This window comes from Oncorhynchus mykiss, chromosome 16, assembly GCF_057628025.1.
Source record: "Oncorhynchus mykiss isolate SJ-2025 chromosome 16, ASM5762802v1, whole genome shotgun sequence".
NCBI lineage: Eukaryota > Metazoa > Chordata > Actinopteri > Salmoniformes > Salmonidae > Oncorhynchus > Oncorhynchus mykiss.
Genome location: NC_143037.1, coordinates 60,477,155 through 60,500,276, shown reverse-complemented (window position 1 = coordinate 60,500,276; position 23,122 = coordinate 60,477,155). Strand labels below are relative to the sequence as shown.

Below are 23,122 nucleotides of genomic sequence, written 5' to 3'. Positions count from 1 at the left end.
ATTTAAGTGCCTTTGAACAGGGTATGGTAGTAGGTGCCAGTGTGACAAAGTGAAAATGTAGTTTCCATCAACCTTGCTCGCATTCCGCGAAATGCAGATATCAAAGAACACCGCAGTTCGCGGGCAGAGTAGTGGGTGAAACCATTCACTTCAGAAAAAGGTGTGATATAAATACAGTTTCCTTTCATTATGTGTTGTCGAATTCATCCAAATATTTGAGGCGATACTAGTAAGGTTGGCAATATGAGAGGTCTTCAGACAGATTTTTGTATTATTTTCCTTGAAAGAACTAGTGGAATTTTGAGTTCTTCTCTATTTGGAAAGTTGGTCTACCTGTTCTTTAGTTTGAGAGATATATTCTGAGAGAAGGTTCATGTCTCCTTCCTCTGTACATAAAAAAAACTGTTAAAAACTGTATAACACAATAGTGGAAAACTGGTTCATATATCCCAAAGTCAATAGCAAATGTGACTATGTATATATTTATGTCACCATTAATGTATTTAAAGCCTATTCCGGCAAGTTATCCAAGTATTTGCTGGCTTGGCTAGCCATGTTAACAAAGCGCTAACTAGCACTATAACATGCTGACCAAGCCGGACGTGCACCTGTATGCACATTTTGATTTTGTACCCCCACACCAGACACGATCAGGACACGCCGGTTAACATATCAAGACAAACAGTGCACTGTAATGTCACACTCTATTGCTAGCAGGTGATTTATTGAAATATGAATGTTTTTTCATACTACATTTAAAAGGTTTATATAAAAAGGGTTGTACTTGTGCACTGTATTTATGGATTGATGTCAGTGCCAATAACTGGAACGAATTGCAAAAATCGCTGAAGTTGGAGACTTATATCTCCCTCACTAACTTTAAGCATCAGCTATCTGAGCAGCTTACCGATCCCTGCAGCTGTACACATCCCATCTGTAAATAGCCCATCCAACTACCTACCTCATCCCCATATTGTTTTTATTGACTTTTTTTGCTCTTTTGCACACCAGTATTTCTACTTGCACATCATCATCTGCACATCTATCACTCCAGTGTTCATTTGCTAAATTGTAATTACTTCGCTACTATGGCCTATATATTGCCTTACCTCCTTACTCCATTTGCACACACTGTATATAGACTTTTTCTATTATGTTATTGACTGTATGTTTGTTTATTCCATGTGTAACTCTGTGTTGTTGTTTGTGTCGCACTGCTTTGCTTTATCTTGGCCAGGTCGCAGTTGTAAATGAGAACTTGTTCTCAACCGGCCTACCTGCAAAAATAAAAGGTGAAATAAATAAATAAATACAAATTAAATCACATTGAGGGCATTACTTTTGCTCCTATCTAAAATCTATATTGTGTCTTACCTAACCAGTGAATGTGTGGCTGTGACCATCCTGTCAATGCCTGTCATCACTGTGTGATATATTTTGCTGCAGATAAAAACCAAGTCAACCTGAAGTGTCGGTGTCCGGGTGGCTATATACAGTTGGTTACACCAGGCGCACAGGTTTGTGTCAAGAACCGCAACGCTGCTGGATTGTTCTCGCTCAACAGTCTCCCATGTGTATTAAGAATGGTTCACCACCCAAAGGGCATCCAGCCAACATAACACAACTGTGGGAAGCATTGGAGTCAACATGGGCCAGCATCCCTGTGGAACGCTTTCAACACCTTGTAAGGTCCATGCCCCAGCAATTTGAGGCTGTTCTGAGGGCAAAAAGCAGGGGGATGTGCAACTCAATATTAGAAAGGTGTCCTTAATGTTTTATACACTCAGTGTAGATCTGACATGCAACACATAATTGATGAATGGGATAACAACACTGTCTGTACTACATCAACCTCAACCTTGGTGAAGACATATGTTTTTAAAATAGATATGATAAGTTATAGGTGAGAACTGGAGAATATCAGTGTTGCATACACCAAGAAAGTGTCTAATTTCACCATTCTGGTAAAAAAAGTTGTAAATTGCTGAGGTGTGGTCACTTTCGAGGGCTCAAGCTCTTCTTGTTTCTTCTTTTATATTTTAGTTCATTTATTATTATATTGTGAGACACTTACTGCACTGCTGGAACTAGAAACATAAGCATTTCACTGTACCTGCATTAACATCTGCTAATCTGTGGATGCGACAAATAAACTTTAATTAGATATGTCTTGGTTGGTCGCAGGGCCTTACCTTCACCACAGTAACCATGCCGTCATTGGTGTGTGGGTCGGTGATGATGGTGAAGTGACCTATGGGGTCACCGCTGATGATCCTGTATACAGCGTTCCAGTTGGGCGAGCGTGGCTGGTCGCGGTCAATCACGGTCAGGTTGGCAACCGCAACATTGATCCGGTTCTCTGGAACCTCCCCCGAAAACTGGGAGGGGAAAGAAAAAGGGAGAGAGAGATTAGAGGAAGTTAGAGGAAATCTTCTCCTTTGTAGGCAGTCAAATGGCTTAGTTATCATGTCACTCCACAAACTACTCCAGAGCATTAAACTAACTAAACACCCTACTGTCCTCTGCCTCCACGTTCTGTCTTGTTCTGAATAATTTTCTTGTTGCGCCCTCCTACTCCCATCTTTGGTGAGAACAGAGTATTCTTCCTTTCTGTTCTTCTGAGAAACTGAGGGAGCGAGAGAGAGAGCAAGGGATGGAGGGAGAGAAAATGCCTGATTTTGGGAAGGCTCAAGCAGCAGTGTGCATGTGTTTGTGCCTCTTTCTGAGTGGGTTTTAGAGAATCTATCGCAGCAGAAACGTGCTCTGTCCTGATAAGACCACACAGCAGAAGTGTGAGCTGCTGCCTGTCATGCATCTGTCTGGAATGGTTGGAAACTGATCACAGCTCTACAGCCGTTACAAGGTCAGGGGACTCTCTCTGTATGCCTGGACCGTACACAATAACAACATTAGCCCCCTTACCTACCCCTGACCCCCCAAATACCCCCTACCAACCTTACCTCCGCCCCTATCCACCCCATCACCAGCACTAGCAGTGGTTTCACGTCTTTCTTCATCTCGTCATAGCAACAGGCGTGTAGTACAGCTATAGCGCCGCCACACAGAGTCACCGTGTCGTCATGGGTAACAGGCATGGAGGAGCCGTTGAGCCTCTTATGGTGAGTGTGGGATATCAAAGAGTAAAGCCACGGCCTAAACACTCCCAACAGACCATAATACCCTGCCATGCCCTCACAGAGACACAAAGAGACACAGAGACCCAGCACACAGACACAGGCAGATTAGGGAGCTGTGGCAAGAGGGTTGTCTATAGAGAACCAATGACATTCTTAAGGAAACAGAGGAGTGGTCCTGTTGGTCTGCTAGGATTGAATAAAGAGGCAGTGTGTGTGTGCACACTCTTAACTAAGTCTGCTTTGCCGCTGCTATCGGCTAGGCCAGGGTTTACTCCATACTAATTTGAGAAAATGTAACCACACTAAGGCAGGTGGTGTACGGGGGGAAGGGGGAGGTGTAGTGGAGGCAGGGGGAGGTGTAGTGGAGGCAGGGGGAGGTGTAGGGGAGGCAGGGGGCGGTGTAGTGGAGGCAGGGGGAGGTGTAGTGGAGGCAGGGTGAGGTGTAGTGGAGGCAGGGGGAGGTGTAGTGGAGGCAGGGGGAGGTGTACGGGAGGCAGGGGGAGGTGTAGTGGAGGCAGGGGGAGGTGTAGTGGAGGCAGGGGGAGGTGTAGTGGAGGCAGGGGGTGTACGGGAGGCAGGGGGAGGTGTAGTGGAGGCAGGGGGAGGTGTAGTGGAGGCAGGGGGAGGTGTAGTGGAGGCAGGGGGAAGTGTAGGGGAGGCAGGGGGAGGTGTAGTGGAGGCAGGTGGAGGTGTAGTGGAGGCAGGGGGAGGTGCAGTGGAGGCAGGGGGAGGTGTAGTGGAGGCAGGGGGAGGTGTAGTGGAGGCAGGGGGAGGTGTAGGGGAGGCAGGGGGAGGTGTAGTGGAGGCAGGGGGAGGTGTAGGGGAGGTGTGAGGGAGGCAGGGGGAGGTGTATGGGAGGCAAGGGGAGGTGTAGTGGAGGCAGGAGGAGGTGTAGTGAAGGTGTAAGGGAGGCAGGGGGAGGTGTATGGAGGCAGGGGGAGGTGTAGGGGAGGCAGGGGGAGGTGTAGGTGGAGGTTAAGGGAGCCAGGGGGAGGTGTAGTGGAGGCAGGGGGAGGTGTAGTGGAGTCAGGGGGAGGTGTAGGGGAGGCAGGGGGAGGTGTAGTAGAGGCAGGGGGAGGTGTAGTGGAGGCAGGGGGAGGTGTAGTGGAGGCAGGGGGAGGTGTACGGGAGGCAGGGGGAGGTGTAGTGGAGGCAGGGGGAGGTGTAGTGGAGGCAGGGGGAGGTGTAGTGGAGGCAGGGGGTGTACGGGAGGCAGGGGGAGTTGTAGTGGAGGCAGGGGGAGGTGTAGTGGAGGCAGGGGGAGGTGTAGTGGAGGCAGGGGGAGGTGTAGGGGAGGCAGGGGGAGGTGTAGTGGAGGCAGGTGGAGGCAGGGGGAGGTGCAGTGGAGGCAGGGGGAGTTATAGTGGAGGAAGGGGGAGGTGTAGTGGAGGCAGGGGGAGGTGTAGTGGAGGCAGGGGGAGGTGTGAGGGAGGCAGGGGGAGGTGTATGGGAGGCAAGGGGAGGTGTAGTGGAGGCAGGAGGAGGTATAGTGAAGGTGTAAGGGAGGCAGGGGGAGGTGTATGGAGGCAGGGGGAGGTGTAGGGGAGGCAGGAGGAGGCAGGGGGAGGTGTAGGTGTAGGTGGAGATTAAGCGAGGCAGATGGAGGTGTATGGAGGCAGGGGGAGGTGTAGAGGAGGCAGGGGGAGGTATAGGTGGAGGTTAAGGGAGGCAGGGGGAGGTGTAAGGGAGGCAGGGGGAGGTGTAAGGGAGAAAGGGGGATGTGTATGAGAGGCAGGGGGAGGTGTAGGGGAAGGCTGGGGGAGGAGTAGGGGGAGGTGTAGGGAGAGGTAAGGGGAGGTGTAGGGGGAGGCGGGGAGAGGCAGAGGGAGAGAGGGGGGTGACAGGGAGCTTCATCATGGGGCCCAGGTGATGTAAGGATGAGGCAGGAGAACAAGATGCAGGCAAAGCTGGTGTTCCTACTGGCTGGGGTTATTCCTCACTACTAAGCATGGGGTACACACACACATGCATGCATGCACACAAACACGTCTATTTTTTTCTAAAACTCACAGAAAGAAACTACACACCAATACAGACACACATAAGCTGTGTTCGAATACCCATACTAACGTACTGTATACCACATACTTATTAATGAGTATATACTACATACTATAAGTTCATTTTAGTATACTGTAAACAAACGATATCCTTTCAGTTTATGGAACTAGCGCTACACCTGTCTCCTGGAAGTTGATGCTGTTGCTATGTAACTTCTGGCTAGCTTGTTAGCATAACAAATTACTAGCTAGACATCTTATGACTTCATTTACAATGTCCATTGAGAATGCACAATGACCATCTCACTTAGCTATGCTAAGAATGACGTGAATAATCAGTCAATAAACTCTGGGTAGTTAGTTAGATAGCATATAGTTAATATACTGGCAAGCTCGATGTATTAGTAGCCAACTAATGTTATGTAGCTAGCTAACATACCGGTACATACTGCTGTAATGATATGCTATGCAGTTTGTAAGGATAGCGTAGCTAACAAATTGTCAGCCAACATTACGTATAACGTAACTTATTTGAAAAGTCATTACTTTATTATATTGCTCAACATTTTCTTAACGTTTGTCATAATTAGTTAAAGCAATGAATTTGTATCTGCTCTCATTGGACTTGGCAGCATATTTTCCACCATTTTCTTCAAATCTGAAAGCGTTGTGAAGCCACTCCCATTTTCTGAAGAATTGCATCAATAGTTCGACATCCGGAAACTTTTGGCATACTAACTATATCCATACTATGACCAATAAACATACTACATACTCAATTTACGTCACAAAGAGTATGATCAGTGCGGATAGTATGAGTATTCGAACACAGCAATACTCTATTACAGATAATCACACAAACAGACAAACACATCCACTTTGAAACACACACAAACCCCACCCACTGCCTGTCTGCCCACCTTGAAAAATAGGCCAGCCTCTGATAGGCCTGATGAAATATTAATCTCAAACATTAAAGAGAAATTCCCCAAACGTTCTATTTCTGGGACGCTTTGATAGATTTACTGCAAACCCTAAATATTTGCATAATGGCATGCGTTGTCGACAAAATTGATTTTATGTAGCCTACTGGTAAACTGAATGATTTATAGAGGGAGCTTGTAAAAAGTGCTCTGCTCATCGTGGCTCCAAGACCTTTACTTTGCAAAATAACAGGGCCAATCATCATCAATATCAGCCAGAACATTTATTTAGCTACCCCCATCTGTGCTGGGTGATTGAAATGCACTTTAACCCACACAAATACAGTGGATGAGACTCCATCCGTTACAAACTACTATCATCATTACACTGCCACAACTGTAGAATCCTAATGCAGTAAAGAAGAGTCTGATTTAAAATGGGCCTGACTGTGTGTGTATGTTCTCCGAATGGACATGTTATAGCTAGAATAGTACATCATATCTAATACTGTACCTCCTTAGTTGCTTCTTACCTACCACACTCTCTTCACTCACTTCTCCTTTAACCCACCACCAGATGGGTATAAATAACAAAGGAAGACATTGAATATCCCTTTAAGCATGGTGAAGTTATTAATGTCACTTTGGATGCTGTATCAATACACCCAGTCACTACAAAGATACAGGTATCCTTCCTAACTCAAGTCGCTAACTTCACCTTGAAGCCAATTGTGACTTGAAAACAGTTACAGAGTTTAATGGCTGTGACAGGAAAAAACTTAGGATGGAACAACAATGTACTGTAGTTACTCCACAATACTAACCTAATTGACAGGGTAAAAATAAGGATGCGTGTACAGAATACAAATATGCATCCTGTTTGCAATAAGGCACTAAAGTAAAACTGCAAAAAACGTGGCAAAGAAATGTACTTTATGTCCTGAATACAAAGTGTTATGTTTGAGGCAAACACAACACATCACTGAGTACTACTCTTCATATTTTAAAGCATGGTGGTAGCTTCATTATGTTATGGGAATGCTTGTCATTGGCAAGGACTAGGGTTTTTTTTTTTATGATATAAAGACTAGAGCTGAGCACAGGCAAAATCCTAGGGGAAAACCTGGTTCAGTCTGCTTTCCACCAGACACTGAGAGACAAATTCACCTTTCAGCAGGACAATAACCTAAAACAACAGGCCAAAAATCATCAGTGCACGCAATGGAGTTGCTTACCAAGACGACATTGAATGTTCCTGAGTAGCCTAGTTAGAGTTTTGACTTCAATCGGCTTGAAAATCTACAGAAAGACTTGAAAATAACTGTCTAGTAATGATCAACAACCAACTTGACAGAGCTTGAAGAAGTACAAAAATAATAAGATCAAATATTGTAAAATCCTTGTGTGCAAAGCTCTTAGAGACTTACCCAGAAAGACCTACAGTTGTAATAGCTGCCAAAGGTGATTCTTACGTGTATTGATATTTTAGTGTTACATTTTTATAAATGTTTTACAATTGTTCAAATTGTTTCCACTTTAACAATACAGTGAAGTTTGTGTAGATCGTTGACAAAATGTTTGAATTAAATCCATTTTAATCTCACTTTGTAACACAACAAAATGTGGAACAAGTCCAGGGGTGAGAATACAGTACTTTCTGAAGACACTGTATGTGTGAAGCATCATAATCTAAACTGTTAGGTCATCTTTCTGATGTCCCTTTCTTTCCTCTCACTTCTGTCTCTTACCTTTCTTATATCCCTGTCTTCCCTGCTCTCTCCCCATATTCCTCTCTCTTGCTAAATGTCCTTCGTTCCTCCCCTTCTTCCTCACCTCTCAGTGCTCTCCTAATGATTGTACCGTGAAGCTCTCTACCTGAATAAGCTGTTTCCTGTTGCACTGGAGCGCTGATAAACAGCTGAATTAATCAGCTCAGATCACCCCCTGGGCCACCGGAGGGCCCAGCACGCCTTAATGACTGACACAGGGTTAATGAGACACACACACACACACACACATACACACACACACACACACACATGCACGCACGCACACACAGACACACAGACACACATATACACACACATACAGATACACACACGACTACACATGCTCAAGGGCCTGTCCCCAAATTTTACAACAATCTCAGATCAATGCTAAAGCGTCTCTCTCTCTCTTTCTCTCTTTCTCTCTTTCTCACCTCACCTTCTCTAGCTGATGGGGTGTGAGAGGGACATTTCATTGTGTTTGCCACATAAGGCATATAAGTTAACTCATACAAACTATTACCACATGTCACCTGCACTGTGTAGTACCTGTCACACATACCCAGGACCCAGATTCCAATTCAGCTCATGTCCTGGCATATCTTTGCTTATAACCATAAGATGAGTTATCTTCTTAATTGCTTACACATAAATAACTTAAAAGGTCTGAAGTATACCTCCTCTGCTATACACACCCTCACACGCTCCAACAAAGTAACACAGAATCATTGCTCCCTATACACCATTGTGTCAAGCACCTCGCTGTAGAAACTAGTGCCAAAGAATCCCCTTACTTACTGTTTCAGCTAACCCTCCCTTCCTCTTTTAGCCATCCTACCCATTCCAGCCATCCTGAGTTTTCTTAGTTCCCAACTATCAGGAATACCGCTTCTACTCCCAACCCCCCCCCCTCCCACCTCCCACCTCCACCCCACCACTCCTCGCCTCGCCCCACCTCCCCTATCCCTGCATCCCTCCACACATTTACTATATCTGACAGCACAGTGCCTCCAGGGTACAACTATGTGTGTGTCTGTCTGTCTCTTTGGTGTGTGCATGTGCATGCACTTTTTGAGACCAGGCTTGGTTAAGAGGTACTCATCACTGCTGGGGGAACTATAACAATCAACATTCCCCGGGTAAGCAGAAGATGTATGGATACGTTGGCAGCAATGTGTGCTAGTCTCCATGCCGTTTGATCACACACTTCATTCTTTACTTTGATTTGGTCCTGTGCCTCCAGGAATTACCTTTTCTTTTATATACATTAAGGATCATCCTCATAACCATTATCACCACTATTATCATAAGTAGGTCTACTTGCTATTGTTTTCTGGGTGATGAAAGCTGAAGATTGGACATTTATTTCACTCAGGTCAGGTGTGTGTGCTTTCTCTGAGATGATGCAAGGGCTGTGTTTCACCCCTTCCCCTCTCCCTCTCTCCTCATCCCTCTCATCTTCTATCCTTCCCCCTGACTTCCACTCCTCCATCTCCCATACCTTCCCCATTTCCCCCCTCCCCCTCCATGTTCCCCTCCCCTCTCTCCTCCCTCCACTCACCGTTCTGGAGGTGAGCTCGGGGGGGTTGTCATTGATATCTGTGACAGAGATGATGGCGGTGGCCGTGTTGGACAGGCCAAAGTTTAGGTTGCCCTCCATGTCCGTGGCCTGGACGATGATGCTGTACTGGGACACTTTCTACAAGACAAACACACAGAGAGAAGAATATAAACAGTTAAGCAGAGCAACCAGTGATCAAACAAAGCACTCAATGGTCAAATACACAGTGTACAAAACATTAGGAACACCTGCTCTTTCCATGACAGGGACTGACCAGGTGAATCCAGGTGAAATCTATGATCCCTTATTGATGTCACTTGTTAAATACTCTTCAATCAGTGTAGAGGAAGTTGAGGAGACAGGTTTAATAATGCATTTTAAGCCTTGAGAAAATTGACACATTAATTGTGTACGAGTGCCATTGACAGGGTGAATGAGCAAGACAAAATATTTAAGTGCCTTTGAATGGGGTATGGTCGTAGGTGCCAGGCAAACCAGTTTGAGTGTGACAAGAACTGCAACGCTGCTGGGTTTCCTGTGTGTATCAAGAATGGTCCACCACCCAAAGGAAATCCAGCTAACTTGACGCAACTGTGGGAAGCATTGGAGTCAACATTCCTGTGGAACGCTGGACACCTTGTAGTCCATGTCCCGACCAATTGAGGCGGTTCTGAGGGTAATAGGGGAGGGTGTAACTCAATATTAGGAAGTTGTTCCTAATGTTTTGTGTACTCAATGTACACAAAACTGCATAATGAGTACAAGGAGGTCAATGTATCATTTTCTTTAGGTTGTGCAGAAACAATAATCCATTTTACAGACCAGACATTTTGTCTCTCTCTCACACACGTTAGGTTACCTCTACACCCATGGTTCTCTCCTCAGCAACAAACCTTGTGCCTGGTGACAGCTTTGCCAGTGTGGGCTGGTCTATCTGTCTGTCTGATGTAATTAGAAGCAAAGGGACTCATTTATCCCCTCCCCTGGCTGTCCCCTCCCCTGTTCTTCCTACTCTACATCTTACACCTGTACCTTAGCCCCTACCCCGGGCCCCATCACTCACCTTAATGGGAGCCCAGGCACTTTGAAAAGGAACACTGTGGTGAAATTGTTCTTCAAATCAAATCAAATTCATTTGTCACATACACATGGCTAGCAGATGCTAGCAAAAGTGTAGCAAAATGCTTGTGCGTCTAGTTCCGACCATGCAGTAATATCTGACAAGTAATATAACCTAACAATTTCACAACAACTACCTACAAGTGTAAAGGAGTGAATACGAATATGTACATAAAAATATATAAACGAGTGGTGGCTGAACGGCATAGGCAAGATGCAGTAAATGGTATAGAGAACAGTATATACATATGAGATGAGTAATGTAGGGTATGAAAACATTATATGAAGTGGCATTGTTTTAAAGTGGCTAGTGATACATTACATCAAGATGGCAAGATGCAATAGATGGTATAGCGTACAGTATATACATATGAGATGAGTAATGTAGGGTATATTAAAACATTATATAAAGTGCCATTGTTTTAAAGTGGCTAGTGATACATTACATCAAGATGGCAAGATGCAGTAGATGGTATAGAGTACAGCATACACATATGAGATGAGTAATGTAGGGTATGTAAACATTATATAAAGTGGCTAGTGATAAAATGATTACAGCAATTTTTCCATTATTAGAGATTGAGTCAGTATGTTGGAAACAGCCACTCAATGTTAGTGATGGCTGTTTAACAGTCTGATGGCCTTGAGATAGAAGCTGTTTTTCAGTCTCTCAGTCCCAGCTTTGATGCACCTGTACTGACCTCGCCTTCTGGATGATAGCGGGGTGAACAGGCAGTGGCTCGGGTGGTTGTTGTCCTTGATGATCCTTTTGGCCTTCCTGTGACATCGGGTGGTGTAGGTGTCCTGGAGGGCAGGTAGTTTGCACCCGGTGATGCGTTGTGCAGACCTCACTACTCTGTGGAAAGCCTTCCGGTTATGGGCGGAGCAGCTGCCGTACCAGGCGGTGATACAGGCCGACAGGATGCTTTCGATTGTGCATCTGCAAATGTTTGTGAGTGTTTTTGGTGACACGCCAAATTTCTTCAGCCTCCTGAGGTTGAAGAGGCGCTGCTGCGCCTTCATCACCACGCTGTCTGTGTGGGTGGAACATTGAGTTTGTCCGTGATGGGTATGCCGAGGAACTTAAAGCTCTCCACCCTCTCCACTACTGTCCCATCAATGTAGATAGGGGACTGCTCCCTCTGCTGTTTCCTGAAGCCCACGATCATCTCCTTTGTTTTATAGACATTGAGTGTGAGGTTATTTTCCTGACACCACACTCCGAGGGCCCTCACCTCCTCCCTGTAGGCCGTCTCGTCGTTGTTGGTAATCAAGCATACCACTGTAGTGTTGCCGGCAAACTTGATGATTGAGTTGGAGGCGTGCATGGCCACGCAGTCGTGGGTGAACAGGGAGTACAGGAGAGAGTTGAGAATGCACCCTTGTGGGAACCCAGTGTTGAGGATCAGCGGGATGGAGATGTTGTTACCTACCCTCACCACCTGGGGGCGGCCTGTCAGGAAGTCCAGGACCCAGTTGCACAGGGCAGGGTCGAGACCCAGGGTCTCGAGCTTGATGACGAATTTGGAGGGTACTATGGTGTTAAATGCTGAGCTGTAGTGGATGAACAGCATTCTCACATAGGTATTCCTCTTGTCCAGATGGGTTAGGGCAGTGTGCAGTGTGATGGCAATTGCGTCGTCTGTGGACCTATTGGGGCGGTAAGCAACTTGGAGTGGGTCTAGGGTGTCAGGTAGGGTGGAGGTGATATGGTCCTTGACTAGTCTCTCAAATCACTTCATGATGATGGAAGTGAGTGCTAGAGAGCGGTAGTCATTTAGCTCAGTTACCTTAGATTTCTTGGGAACAGGAACAATGGTGGCCCTCTTGAAGCATGTGGGGACAGCAGACTGGGATAAGGATTGATTGAATATGTCTGTAAACACACCAGCCAGCTGGTCTGCGCATGCTCTGAGGACGCGGCTTGGGATGCCGTCTGGGCCTTCAGCCTTGCGAAGGTTAACACGTTTAAATATTTTACTCACGTTGGCTACAGTGAAGGAGAGCCCGCAGGTTTTGGTCGCGGGCCATGTCAGTGGCACTGTATTCTCCTCAAAGCGAGCAAAAAAGTTGTTTAGTCTGTCTGGGAGCAAGGCATTGTGATCCGCGACGGGGCTGGTTTTTCTTTTGTAGTCCGTGATTGACTGTAGCCTCTGCCACATACCTCTCGTGTCTGAGCCGTTGAATTGCGACTCCACTTTGTCTCTGTACTGACGCTTAGCTTGTTTGATTGCCTTGTGGAGGGAATAGCTACACTGTTTGTATTCGGTCATGTTTCCGGTCACCTTGCCCTGATTAAAAGCAGTGGTTCGCGCTTTCAGTTTTGCGCGAATGCTGACATCAATCCACGGTTTCTGGTTGGGGAATGTTTTAATAGACGCTAATAGACATCACCAATGCACTTGTTAATAAACTCGCACACCGAATCAGGGTATTCGTCAATGTTGTTGTTCACCGCAATAAGGAACATATCCCAGTCCACGTGATCGAAGCAATCTTGAAGTGAGGAATCCTATTGGTCGGACCAGCGTTGAACAGACCTGACCGTGGGTGCTTCCTGTTTTAGTTTCTGTCGATAGGCTGGGAATGGAGTCGTGGTCAGCTTTTCCGAAGGGAGGGTGGGGGAGGGCCTTATATGCGTCGCAGAAGTTAGAATAACAGTGGTCTAGGGTTTTGGCAGCCCTGGTAGCACAATCGATATGCTGATAGAATTTGGGGAGCCTTGTTTTTAGATTAGCCTTGTTAAATCCCTGGCTACAATAAATGCAGCCTCAGGATATGCGGTTTCCAGTTTACATAGAGTCCAATAAATTTCTTTCAGGGCCGTCGATGTGTCTGCTTGGGGGGGAATATACACGACTGTGATTATGATTGAAGATAATTATCTTGGTAGATAATGCGGTCAGCATTTGATTGTGAGGAATTCTAAGTCAGGTGAACAAAAGGACTTGAGTTCCTGTATGTTGTTAGGATCACACCACGTCTCGTTAATCATAAGGTATACACCCCCGCCCTTCTTCTTACCAGAGAGATGCTTGTTTCTGTCGGCGCGATGCGTGAAGAAACCAGGTGGATGTACCGACTCAGATAGCGTGTCTCGAGGGAGCCATGTTTCCGTGAAACAAAGAACGTTACAGTCCCTCTGGAATGCTACCCTTGCTTGGATAAGGTCTACCTTGTTGTCAAGAGACTGGACATTGGAGAGTAGTATGTTCGGGAGTGGTGAGCGATTTGCCAGTCTACGAAGCCTGACCAGAAGACCGCTCTGTCTGCCCCTTCTATGGTGCCATTGTTTTGGGTCGCCGGCTGGGATCCGATCCATTGTCCTGGGTAGTGGGCCAAACAGAGGATCCACTTCGGGAAAGTCGTATTACTGGTCGTAATTTTGTTAAGTTGACGTTGCTCTTATATCCAATAGTTCCTCCCGACTGTATGTAATAAAACCTAAGATTACCTGGGGTAACAATGTAAGAAATAACTGCATTCTTAGAGCTGTGTGTAGGGCTGTGCCGATCACGACATTTCGTCAGCTGGTAATTGTCAAGCAAATTACTGCCGGTCTCACGGTAATTGACCGTTAATTAGCATAAACACGTTTAGCATCTCCTGGCTTCCACACATAGCCTACAAGCCACTGATGCAGACCTTTGGAACATCTACATTTTAAAAAGTCTAATAAATCCATGTAATATAGCCTACACCATCACAATAAATCCATTATATATTTAGACAGGTCTAAAGAAATATGATATGAAGCAAATGTAGTCTATTTCGGATGGACAAAATAGCATACTCTGAGTTGTCCTTATGTTAGGCCCAGATATGGCTACACTAGTTAATTTAGCAGACAAGATTTGCTTAGAATTCTGTGGCAATCTTTTTAATTAGTTGATATAATGAAGAACACAATTCTTCTAAGTTGTGTGTACTCCCTGTTCACCCATGACTGTGTGGCCACGCACGCCTCTAACTCAATCATCAAATTTGCAAGCGACACAATAGCCGAGGAGGTTTTTCAAAAAGTGCTCTTCACTGGCGAGTTGCGGTTTTGTCTCACCAGGGGTGATGGTCAGATTCGCGTTTATCGTCAAAGAAATGAGCGTTACACCGAGGCCTGTACTCTGGAGCGGGATCGATTTGGAGATGGAGGGTCCGTCATGGTCTGGGGCGGTGTGGCACTTTAATGTGACCAGTTCCATTTTAAGTCAACAGTGATTCCATGTCTATGTACATAGGGCAGCAGCCAGGTCACAGTTGTGAGTGATGGCTATTTAACGACCTGATGGCCTTGATATAGAAGCTGTTTTTCAATCTTTTGGTCCCAGCTTTGATGCACCTGTACTGACCTCGCCTTCTGGATGATAACGTAGTGAACAGGTTGCGGTGGTGCAGTTGCCGTACCGGGCTGTGATACGTCTAAATTGTACATATGTAAAAGTTTGTGAGGGTCTTAGGGGACAAGCCTTATTTCTTCAGCCTCCTGAGGTTGAAGAGGTGCTGATTCACCTTCTTCACCACACTGTCTGTGGACCATTTCTGATTGTCATATATGTGTACCCCGAGGAACTTGAAGCTTTCACGTTCTCCACTGTGATCCAGTTGATATGGATAGGGGCGTGCGCTCTCTGTTGTCTTGTGAAGTCCACTATCAAGTCCAAATCCTTTGTTTTGTTGACGTTAATGTTATTTTCCTGGCACCACTCCACCCGAGCCCTCACCTCCTCCCTGTATGCTGTCTCATTATTGTTGGTAATCAGGCCTACAACTGTTGTGTCGCTTGCAAATTTGATGATTGAGTTGGAGGCGTGCATGGACACGCAGTCATGGGTGAACAGGGAGTACACACAACCTAGCCTGGACGACACTGGGCCAATTGTGCGCTGCCCTATGGGACTCCCGGTCCCGGCCGGTTGTGACACAGATTGGGATCGAACCCCAGGCTGTAGTGATGCCGCAACACTGAGATGCAGTGCCTTAGAATGCTGCACCACTCGGGAGGCCCCATCAGACTATTCTTAATTTAATGTTATTTTTACATATACTAAATAATATTCGTTTTGACTTAAAATGGACCATTATCATACACCTGTCTAGGAACAGGGGCATGGGGAAAAAATACATGTAATCTATGCACTTAAATAGCGAATGGAGGACTATGCACTTAAATAGCGAATAGAGTACGCTTTTCCCATGGTTCATTTTCATGCCAGCCAAGTAGGCTATACTCCTATTGTAAAGCAAAGCAATGTGCTTAATATTAAGAAAGTTGATAAATAAATATAGCAGGCCCAGCCTATGGGATTCTCCTCTTTTTAATAGAGGCCATCAAAACTCTGTTTTCTCAAGCAATTGCATAACCTATAGAAATCTTGTACACCATGAGCTAATGGGCACTCCTTTTCTATTACATTTGCATTGATGTCAGAGTGATTAGACATGGTGGAGGAGGAATAATGATCTGGGGCTGTTTTTCATGGTTTGTGCTAGGCCCCTTAGTTCCAGTGAAGGGAAATCTTAACGCTACAGCATACAATGACATTCTAGACAATTCTGTGCTTCCAACTTTGTGGCAACAGTTTGGGGAAGGCCCTTTTCTGTTTCAGCATGACAGTGTCCCTCTGCACAAAGAAAGGTTCATACAGAAATAGTTTGTCAAGATCGGTGTGGAAGAACTTGACTGGCCTGCACAGAGCTCTGACCTCAACCCCATCAAACACCTTTGGGATGAATTGGAATGCCAACTGCGATCCAGGCCTAATTACTGAAAAGAGTCCCCGCAGCAATGTTCCAACTTCCAGTGGAAAGCCTTCCCAGAAGAGTGTAGGCTGTTATAGCAGCAAAGAGGGGACCATCTCCATATTAGTGCCCATCATTTTGGAATGAGATGTTTTGCGTGCAGTTGTCTGCATACTTTTGGTCATGTAGTTTGTATAGGTCCAAGGGAAACCACAACAGCTGTGCCACTCTGCTGAGCTGTCCATGGTGCTGCAACCAACCCTTAGAACGCTGAAATATTCAAAGATTTTTGTTTATAATGGTATGTACATGTGTTTTTGTGTATGTGTGTGTCCCTCCCTCTCTTCCACCTGTACCAGACTGCTGTTAATGGGCGACGGCAGGCAGGCAGGCAGGCAGGCAGGCAGACAGACAGACAGACAGACAGACAGACAGACAGACAGACAGACAGACAGACAGACAGGGGGGACAGGACCTGGGAGCTGTCAGGATAATATGACTCTTCCCTGGAATTCCCAATTACACTCCCAGTGTCTCCCTCCACTGCTAATTACAGAGTAAATATCCCAATTAGACTGTGACTCCAAATCAGGAGGATTAGACAGCTCAGCTCAGCAGTTGCCTCTCAACCCCCCATAACCACACACACATTCACATGCACTGACACACACACAGTGACATCCACATATGCACACACAAATGCTCAGCCACATGGACACACAATCGTGCACAAACACATGCACACACACACCCTCCCACATAAATACACATGCTTCCTCTTTATTTTCTTAACATGTTGTCTAGGAGCACTACCTAGCCTGCCAGCCCCATCATTGGTGATCTACAGTGTTTACACCAGGCCCACTACTTAGACAAGTCAATAATTACGTAGAACACCTCGGAAACTCTAAACCTCTTCACCATTACACACTACACTGCACTGTTACTGTAATGTACTAACTCTACAGAGCTGCTGTCACTGACTCTACACTTCATAGACCAGGAGGAAACAAAGGGAAAGAGAAAAGACCCAGAGGCCTGTATCTGAGAAGTCTACAGGTAAAAACAATCAAGAAGGAAAGTGAGAGCTAAGGATAAGAAGAGCAGTATAAAGATTGAGGAAGAAGGGAAAGTGTTGAAAGGCATGTGTGTTGTAGGAGAGAGGAGTCAGGGGAGAAAGCGATAGATGAAAGAGGGATGAGAGGGGGCACACTTAGACATCTGGCTTCTTAGAGAAGCCCCGCTTTATGCAAGTCTCTCTTGAGGAGAGGCAGACAGAGAGACCTTATGGGACTCTAGCCTAACTCTGAAAACTGGGCTAGTAACAGCAACGGCAGTACCACTTTCTCTCTCTCTCTCTCCCTCCTGGTCTGTTAAGTATTTATGTTTATGTTTTATGCACTCAGATTTCTGCAAGGGTAAGGGCTTTTTTATTTGTTCTCTATGGGAGTGATGGAGGTAACTTTCTGGCGTACATACATTTGTGTGCTTCAACAGAGATATTGTGTGTTTGTGTGTTTGTGCAAAAGAAAGAGAGAATGTTGTGTATTTCAGTGTGATCTTATTTACAGTGTGTGTATGTGTGTGTGTGTGTGTGTTAGCTCTAACCCAACATTGGGAATGAGTCAGGTTAGATAAGCAGTCTCCCGATAAGACAAAGCTGGAACAGCAAGCAGCGGTTCAGCTAAGATGTTTTCCTCTGTCTCCATCAATTTACCTCTTATTTTCTATCCCTCCCTCCTTCCCTCCCTCCCTTGTGTGTCTGCCATATTGTTATATTGTGTGTCTGCCTCTCTGTATCACTATATTATCTCTCATTCCTCCATTACTTTATTTTCTTTTTCAATGTCTCTCATCATCTTTTCTTCTTCCTTCAGTCTTTTCTGTGACCAACCATTCTCTTCCTTCTCTCTATACTTCACGGTGTGTGTTTGTATATGTTTGTCTCTCTCTCTCCCACACATACACTAGGGTTGGGCGGTATCCAGATTGTCATACCGTGACACAATTCCTGTACCATACCGGGGTATATGGTATTACTTATTATTTTTCAAACAAAACTATTTAGTCAATAGGGATCTTGATGAAGGAGGGGATTGAATGTCTCTGCTGTAACCAAGAAGCTTTATCTTGACTTATTTAACTAGGCAAGTCAGTTAAGAACAAATTCTTATTTTCAATGATGGCCTAGGAACAGTGGGTTCAGGGGCAGAACGACAGATTTGTACGTTGTCAGCTCGGGGATTTGAACTTGCAACCTTCTGGTTACTAGTCCAACGCTCTAACCACTAGGCTACCCTGCCACCCCAACTTAGCTAGCAAGTTAGCAAACCAAATACATAGCTGGAGACCTGAGCTGGGTATAATTGTGACCTGTTCCAGGAAGCTAGGCGTCTGTCGCAAGTCACTAATTCACAGGAGAGACATTTGAACGTAAACATTTTCTGGGGGCAGAAATGCCTTCGGGAACATGTAAACTTTCATGTGCCTTAATAGCAAACTTGTATGCCATCTGTAAATACGAATACAATTGTTAAATTACAAGTCTAGTTGGTTTAGCCATGGAAAAACCTTCCCGCTAGGCATGATTTGGCTGAGATAATGGTTGGGCTGCACATGCCGAGAGATGGGTTCAGATTGGACTGCCATGTAACACGCGTCTGTCTATAATATGAGCTGCTTAGTATGTGTACAGTAGGTCATCCTTTCTAAAGTGGCTTTTTTGAAAGATACCACGAAGAACTGCACAAGTGTTGCTAAGGCTCTCCACTTTCTGGAGGACCGAGTTATGAAATCAGTGGAATGCCCGGTGGATGCAGAGTATGATAGAAGGAGAAAATGCAGGTGTTTGATTACAAATGTGTCTAAAAGAGAACACAGAAGGCTGTTGTATGAAGCACTTGTCTGGATTACATCTTCAAACTAAGGCATCCATGACAGAGAGGGAGAAGCGTTCATCCATGTATACGGGTAAGGGAGTCTAGCTAGCTACATTTTCAGAAAAATATGGGTACATTGGTGTTAAAATGCACCAGTTATGCTATTTTGGTCCCCCAGGCTGTTGATGTAATGCAGCCTGTCATTTTGTGTTTATACTTTTTCATAACGACAATGACAAGTTTGATTGGTCTACCATGTAGCTTGCTTCTGTCTATAACATGAGCTGCTCAATATGTGTAGATAATCCTTGCTACCACAGCTTTTTTTAAAGATATCATTAAGAACTGCAAAACTGTTGCTACTTCACTTAACAGGTAACAGGTGCTATCGACAAAGGTCAGTGGGGAAAAGTTGTGATGGACTTATTTCTGGAGGATGATCGTGCCATGCTGACCCTCTCTGACTTTGAAAATGAATAGACAAGGATATCCCTGATTTAGGTAAAAACATTTTCATTGAACCTGATGACAGTGATGGGGAAGAAACAGCGATCAACAGTGTTGTTGTCACTGAATAATTTTACCACGTTTTGAAATCAGTGGAATGCCTGGTGGAAGCAGAGTATGATTGCAAATGCGGAGGGAGTTGAAAAGAGAATACAGAAAAGAGAATACAGAATAATAATTTATCAGAAAGTCACTTTCATTGCAAGTTAACCTCCCTGGCCAAAAGCCAGTGAAAATGCAGAGCGCCAAATTCAAATAAATTACTATAAAAATCAAACTTTCAAGAAATCACACATGTAAGATAGCAAATTAAAGCTACACGTGTTGTGAATCCAGGAAACATGTCAGATTTCAAAAAGAAAGAAAGCAAACGATGCTATTATCTGAGGATAGCACCTCCGTAAACAAAGCGAGAAAAGCATATTTCAACCCTGCAGGCGCGACACAAAACGCAGAAATAAAAATATAATTCATGCCTTACCTTTGAGGAGCTTCTTCTGTTGGCACTCCAATATGTCCCATAAACATCACAAATGGTCCTTTTGTTCGATTAATTCCGTCGTTATATATCCAAAATGTCCATTTATTTGGCGCATTTGATGCAGAAAAACACTGGTTCTAACTTGCGCAACGTCACTACAAAATATCTCAAAAGTTACCTGTAAACTTTGCCAAAACCTTTCATACTACTTTTGTAATACAACTTTAGGTGTTTGTAACTAGCCATTTGCATTGCTAGTTATAGCCTATTATTAGCTAGCTAGCTAGCTAACATTGAAATTAGTTGGTTAGCTTTAGCTACCTGCAGATTCATGCATAGTGCATGGTAGTATGAATTGGGATTATGGTTCATTCTTCAGCTAGCTAGCTAGCTACACGTCTAAACAAAAGACTCCTCTATGTAAGTAACCATTTCACTCTGCCGTTTACACCTTCTGTATCCTACTACTTTTTATTAATACTTTCACCACTTTTAGTCATGAAATCTTTGGTTGTTTATTACACTACCTTTCTCTGTTTAGCACATGGCCTCACAAGCAAATCCTTAAAGAGATGGATGTGAATGATGCTGAATAGGTGTAGACAAAAAAGAGCTCTCCAGTAGGTGTACCAAAATATTCACGGGCCATTTTCTCAAAAGTGGGATTACAAGTTTATCAAGTTTTAAAGCAGATTTACTTTCTCATTGTTCCTCAACTGCAGTGTATTATATAGTATTTTCTAAAGCAGGAATAGGCTTTTATAGGCTAAAGTCCAAGCTATGTCTTCCAATGTCGCGACTGCTGTTGGCATCCAAAGATTATCCAACTTGAATAAAGGCTTGGAGGTAAGGACGACAGCAGTTGTGTAGCCTACAGGTGATACGGATGCCATTTATTATTGATACCTACATTGCGCATTGATGTGAATCACACTGCTGCTCTCTCATTAAGCCATTTGAGCCTCACAGATTGTGGTTGTTGTGGATGGCTGTTCACAAATGTATATGTATATTTTAACCCAATAACGGTTGAATTTAAAAAGTTTAAGATGCCTATAAATCATTGTTTTTGCGACCAGTGCACAGCCAGTGAAAAATGCTCTCTTGCAACAGCTCCCTTCTAAACTCCTCCATGGTATTGTGTTCCATACAGTCAAAAACAAGTTTAATTTAGGTAGAATATGAATTTAATTTGTGCTGATACATTTTTTTCTCCATAGATACTCCAACTCAAATTATCAAATTTTTGTCACCAACAAAAAATGAAAACAATAGCACACATTTTTCGATAGCACTCAAGGCATTTAGTTTTCAACTTGAGGAGACCTCCATGACAACAACATCATAAACAATTGTTTTAGTAGCTACAATCTTGTCTCATCGCTACAACTCCCATACGGGCTCGGGAGAGACGAAGGTTGAAAGTCATGCGTCCTCCAAGCCGCACTGCTTCCAACCCGGAAGCCAGCTGCACAAATGTGTCGGAGGAAACACCGTGCACCTGGCAACCTTGGTTAGCGCGCACTGCGCCTGGCCTGCCACGGGAGTCACTGGTGCGTGATGAGACAGGGATTTCCCTACCGGCCAAACCCTCCCTAACCCAGACGACGCTAGGCCAATTGTGCGTCGCCCCACGGACGAGCCTGGGCGCGAACCCAGGGTCCCTGCTGGTGCCCTTAACCACTGCTCCACCCGGGAGGCCCCTCTTTTTCCACACTTTATTCTAAAATTGATTAAATAAATTAAAATCCTCAGCAATCTACACACAATACCCCATAATGACAAAGTGAAAACAGGGTTTAGAAATGTTTGCGAATGTATTAAAAATAAAAATAAAAACATAAATACCTTACTTACATAAGTATTTAGACCCTTTGCTATGAGACTCAAAATTGAGCTCAGGTGCATCTTGTTTCCATTGATCATCCTTGAGATGTTTCTACAACTTGATTGGAGTCCACCTGTGGGAAAATGTAATTCATTGGACATGATTTGGAATGGCACACACCTGTCTATATAAGGTCCCACAGTTGACAGTGCATGTTAGAGCAAAAACCAAGCCATGAGGTCGAAGGAATTGTCCGTAGAGATCCAAGATCGTATTGTTTTGAGGCACAGATCTGGGGAAGGGTACCAAAACATTTCTGCAGCATTGAAGGTCCACAAGAACACAGTGGCCTCCATCCATCTTAAATGGAAGAAGTTTGGAACCACCAAGACTCTTCCTAGAGCTGGCTGCCTGGCCAAACTGAGCAATCAGGGAGGTGACAAAGAAACGATGGTCACTCTGACAGAGCTCCAGAGTTTCTCTGTGGTGATGGGGGAACCTTCCAGAAGGACAACCATCTCTGCAGCAATCAGGCTTTTATGGTAGAGTGGCCAGACAGAAGCCAGAGCCCGGACTTGAACCCGATCAAACATCTCTAGAGAGATCTTAAAATAGCTGTGCAGCAACGCTCCCCACCCAATCTCACAGAGCTTGAGAGGATCTGCAGAGAAGAATGGGAGAAATTCTCCAAAAAAAGGTTTTCCCAAGCTTGTAGTGTCATACCCAAGAAGACTCGTGCTGTAATCGCTGACGAAGATGCTCCAACAAAGTACTGAGTAAAGGGTTTGAGTAGTTATGTAAATGTGATTGTCGTGTCTTTGGCCTAATTAAAGTGAAGACTGTTATTTTATCAAATCAATTCTCTGTAATTATTATTACGCAATTAAACTAATCATGTAAATGTAATTAACTAGGAAGTCGGGGCACTAAGGAAACTCTTCAGATTACAAAGTTATAATTTTCCTAATATAACTGTTCAGATATTTTAATATCTGATCAATTAGTCTTCTAATTAATGAATTATTCCTTACCTCACGTTAGTCTCATTCCAAACATTGTAAACTTTTGGTTGTCTGCACAAACCCAGCCTTAACTATGAATCATCCATACATCAACTGTCTTAATCATTTATTTAATAACTAACTAAATAATCACAGAAATGCATAGACAAACAAACAGTAGATA

At 44.5% G+C, this 23,122-nt stretch overlaps 1 protein-coding gene across 3 annotated transcripts in view; it reads right to left on the bottom strand.

Annotated features, from left to right (window-relative positions):
* The window catches only part of LOC110492389 (cadherin-4), a 571,662-nt gene that overhangs the window by 57,526 nt on the left and 491,014 nt on the right, over nucleotides 1-23,122 (bottom strand). For all 3 annotated transcript variants that reach the window (XM_021566660.3, XM_090203554.1, XM_090203553.1), the window contains 2 exons: nucleotides 9,388-9,525; nucleotides 2,193-2,378 (listed from right to left, as the gene is read on the bottom strand). In XM_021566660.3, coding sequence (XP_021422335.3) covers nucleotides 2,193-2,378; nucleotides 9,388-9,525 — 324 coding nt within the window. The remainder of the gene's footprint in view (nucleotides 1-2,192; nucleotides 2,379-9,387; nucleotides 9,526-23,122) is intronic.